We start from the raw sequence: 4,174 nt of genomic DNA, 5'->3' as shown, positions 1-4,174 counted from the left end.
CGGCGGGCAGCGCGCCCGGCTTCTCGGCCGACTCCTTGTCCTTGTCCTTCTGGGCCTGCGCCTCCTTGGAGTGCCGCCACTTCATGCGCCGGTTCTGGAACCACACCTTCACCTGCGGGCACAGCACAGCCCCGCGCTTAGCCGCCCGCCCGCCCCCGGGGCGCCCCTCTGGACGCCGCCGGGCGCGGGACTTGGGCACACGCGTCTCCCCCGCGGCCGCGGAGGTCCTGCCCCGTGCCTCGCACCCAGGGATTGCTCTCCCGGGAAGGGAAAGGCTCCACCAGTGCAGCACACAACCCGCGGCTGTCAGTGGGGCTCTGTCTGGGATAGCGCACCCTGGACTCCAGGCTCCAGTTTACCGAGGGGTGCGGGTGTATAATCTAGGTATATACACGCTAGATATGTTAGTAGTAGTACTGCATTTTGGATAGTACATATACTATATTCCACTCTCCAATTTACTGGGGGTGCAGATAATCTAATCTAGGTATAAGCATACTAGATGCGTTAGTAAAGTAGTATTCCATTTTGGATAGTATACAGTGTATATTCCAGTCTCCAGTTCACTGCGGGGGGACAAATATATAATCTAGGCATATGCATACTACATATGCTAGTAATAGTAGCACTGTCTTTTGGATAATATATATTATATTCCAGTCTCCGATTTATTGCGATGCGGATACATAATCTAGATATATACATACTAGATGTGTTAATAATGGTAGTACTGTATTTTGGATAGTATACATCATATTCCAGTCTCCAAGTTACTGGGGGTGCAGATATATAATCTAGGTATATATGTACTAGATATGTTAGTAATGGTACTATATATTGGATAGTATATATACTATATTCCATTCTCCAATTTACTGGGGGTGCAGCTATATCATCTAGGTCTATAACACATAGCATATAGGTTAGTAATAATACTGAATAACATATATGTTAGTAATAGCAGTACTATACTGTATACTGAACTCTACAGTAGTACTATACTGTATAATAGTGTATATTATATTCCATTCATTAAATTTATTGGGGGTGCTGATATATTATCTATATACATATTATATATGTTAGTAATAGTACTGTATTTTGGATAGTATATATACTTTACTCCATTTTGTAATTTACTGGGGTCTGGATATATAATCTAGGTATATAACACAGTACTACTATTTGGTGTAAGAATGTATTATATTACATGGTATGCTAGTAATGTCACTACTACATGTTGGAGAGTATACTACATTCCGTTCTCCAACTTAGAGCGGGTGCAAATAGGTATATAATACATACCACGTATGCTAGGAATATTAGTACTATTATTTTGGATAGCATATACTATATTCCATTTTCTATTTTGCTGTGGGTGCTTATATGTAACCTAGATATACAACACATACTATGTGTGTTAGTAATATTAGTATATTTTGGATAGGATATACTATATTCTATTCTTTGATTTACCGTGGGTGCGTATGGTCTAGGTATACAATACATACTGTGTACGTTAGTAATACAGGTACTGTATTTTGGATAGTATATACTATATTTACAGCATACTATAAATATACTGTAGATATTGCACAAGCTCTAGAGGCACACCACATATTGCATGTATCCCTGGATAGGCAGGCAGTGCTACATACTAGCAGATATATCTCGGCCCCCTCTAGGGTTTCTGAGCTCGCAGTTCTCAAGCTGCGTTGGGAAAGGGAACAAGCCGGTGACGAGAAGGAGCACGCTTGTGATGTAGCTTTTCTACATCCGTGAAAGAAACCAAGGCGAGCCCTGCAGCTTCCAGCCTCACACTTGCAAAATGCCCAGAGCAAACAGTCCGGGCTGAGAGCAAGAGGCGGGGGAGAAGCTCTCCTCGCTTTCCTCTCACCAAAAATATTTTAGGGATGTAAGATTTCTCTCTTTTTTTTTGTTTGCTGCATTGCGTGTTTGAATACAAAAAAACTGTCCTCCCCCCTGCCCTCTTCTTCTTCTTTTTCGTCGTCATCTTTTTCTTCCAGGAAACCAAATCTTGCTCAACAGACCACAATGTTATACGATTCTGTGTACTGTGGGCCATATAATAGTGAAATCATTACTGAGTAGCGTTTAATGATTCCGTTTGAAAAGGAGTTTTCACTTCCTCAGAACTAGGGATTTCATAATCCACAAAAAAAAGAATTTATATAAAAAAAAATCTTCATTTTTATCTTCTTTGAACTCAACTGCCTCCTACACCGAGCTGCACTTCAATAAAGTGCGCAATTACCGTCCCCCATGGCCTGTTCGCTGCATTGCTTATGCTCCTCTGCATTTGCCAAAGCAAACGCGTTGGGAATCATGACACGGACTGTCGGGTTCCTTTATTGGGAGTTTTTCCCCTGCTCAGGGTGTTTAGTCCCATAAAAACACATGGGTTTGCATTGTAACTAAGAAGATGCGTTTACGGTGCGTGCATAACCCTCGTGCGAAATGTTCATATTTTAAATAAATCCCACAAAAGCTAGAGAAGGGAAAGGGCGGGGGGAGGGGGAGGATTTTAAAATGCATCTAAGTGCATCTGACCGGACTGAAGTGAAGGAAACAACACAAAGCGGCTCTTACTTGGGCGTCAGTTAGTCCCAGCATCGCTGCCAATTGTTTTCTGTCCGGCTTGGTGACATATTTCTGGATTTCAAACCTTTTCTCCAAGCCTTTCCTCTGCAGGTTGGAAAAAACAGCTCTGGACCAGGAACGCTTCCTTTTGTAGGTCTGAGGCAACGTGTCTTTGGTTAAAACGGCATAGGGACCTGTTGAGTTGAAAAGAGAGACAGGCAGGGAGAGAGAAGGGAGAGGGACTGTGTTATTTATATCTGGGTAAAAGAGAAGCCGGACTCAAGTGAAAAACAAATACTAGATCAGCTGATGCCTGCGAGGAAGGCCCCATGAAAGTCTCATCCTTTCTGCCAACTAAGTACTTCAGCTTTTGCAAGGTTGCATTTTCTCCTTAATTTGTTTCACATTTTTCAGTTCAAAAAAATTTCTTTCCCTCCCGGCGACTATGCTCAGACAGGCTTCTCCTCTCTTGCCATCGGCCTGGGGCCCCCCCACGGGCAGCCCACCTCAATGACTGTGGTTATTCAGGAGCTGTTACAAGTGAGATCCTCACTAGAGGGGGCGGGGGGGGGAAGCCTTCAGCTCCAAGCAGCTGCCAAATCGTTTTGAGTTAAGCGAGCCTAGGCCCGGAGGGGCAAAATCACCTAGGCGGATTTGACTTCCCCTGCGGTAGCGGCCCTGGGGCGGGGAGGTATTTAAGAGGGAGGATTTGTACCTGGAAAAGTGTCTTGAAACTGGTGCTGAACTGAACTCCTTGGGTTTGTGTTTAAGGGACCCAGGATAGTAGCGGCCTCGTTAATGGGATCTAGAGACGCGAAGAACTGGCTGGCTGAAGGCTGCAAGGTGGGGAGATGAACCCCAGTTTGGCGGCTTGTAGTTAATAAGGAGGTCAGATCTGCGAGCACAGGAACAAGGAGAGCTCTGTTACATTGCAAGAGAAACCCGCCCGCCCTGAAGCCTCGAATGAAGCGATCTGAGCCCCCTTAACGCGGGTGCGTGTTTGGGACGAGAAGGAGGGGGCTGTGCTGTTACTCTTCTCCAGCCAAACACAACACAGGGGCCTGCAGAGAAATGGCCCTGCAGGAGTGACACGGCGGGGGCATCCGAGCCGGGACTGAACGGGCGAGGCGCAAGCCTTCCCCAGAGGAGAGCTCCCGGCCTTGGCAGCGCGCTCACGCCCTGCCGGGGCAGCCCGATTGCAGCCAGAGGCTTCCTACAAGCGCCGAGCTACTAGGGGAGGAAGAAGCCCAGGGGGCGGGGGGCGCAGAGCGGCTCGGGCGGGGGCGGCGGGGACGGGACCCGAGGCCCAGGCTGGCTCGGCCCCGGCCCCGGCCCCCGGGGCTGTCGAGCCAGAGAGCTGCGGCCCTCTCTCTAGGGGACGCCTTGGCTTCGGCCGGCTTTTATTAGGAGCGCGAGTGCTTCGAAACCAAGTGGCAGCGAGAAAAGCTCGGCTCTCTACCTCTCAGCGTGTTGCCTTCCTTGACTTTGGGGTCAAACTCCGCAGACAAAATGCGATCAATCCCAAATTTCAGGTCCTTGCTGGAAGGGGCCGGCGCCGCCCCGCCGCCGGGCG

The 4,174-nt window shown here is 47.8% G+C and overlaps 1 protein-coding gene and 1 long non-coding RNA gene across 2 annotated transcripts in view; one reads left to right on the top strand and one right to left on the bottom strand.

Annotated features, from left to right (window-relative positions):
• The window catches only part of HLX (H2.0 like homeobox), a gene marked incomplete at its 5' end in the record, with an annotated part of 41,623 nt that extends 37,451 nt beyond the window's left edge, over nt 1–4,172 (bottom strand). Inside the window, 4 exons of the mRNA XM_019548578.1 lie at nt 5–112; nt 2,611–2,795; nt 3,317–3,496; nt 4,061–4,172. Coding sequence (XP_019404123.1) covers nt 5–112; nt 2,611–2,795; nt 3,317–3,496; nt 4,061–4,172 — 585 coding nt within the window. The remainder of the gene's footprint in view (nt 1–4; nt 113–2,610; nt 2,796–3,316; nt 3,497–4,060) is intronic.
• LOC109319749 lies at nt 282–1,971 on the top strand. The gene is made up of 2 exons (XR_002103614.1): nt 282–1,432; nt 1,532–1,971. It is a non-coding gene; the product is annotated as an uncharacterized LOC109319749 (long non-coding RNA).
• Nucleotides 4,173–4,174: the final 2 nt, after the last annotated feature.

This window comes from Crocodylus porosus, unplaced genomic scaffold, assembly GCF_001723895.1.
Source record: "Crocodylus porosus isolate Cpor-Errol unplaced genomic scaffold, CroPor_comp1, whole genome shotgun sequence".
In the NCBI taxonomy this organism is placed as follows: Eukaryota; Metazoa; Chordata; order Crocodylia; family Crocodylidae; genus Crocodylus; species Crocodylus porosus.
Note: the sequence above shows the minus strand (reverse complement) of the source record. Positions and strands in the feature narration are given on the sequence as shown.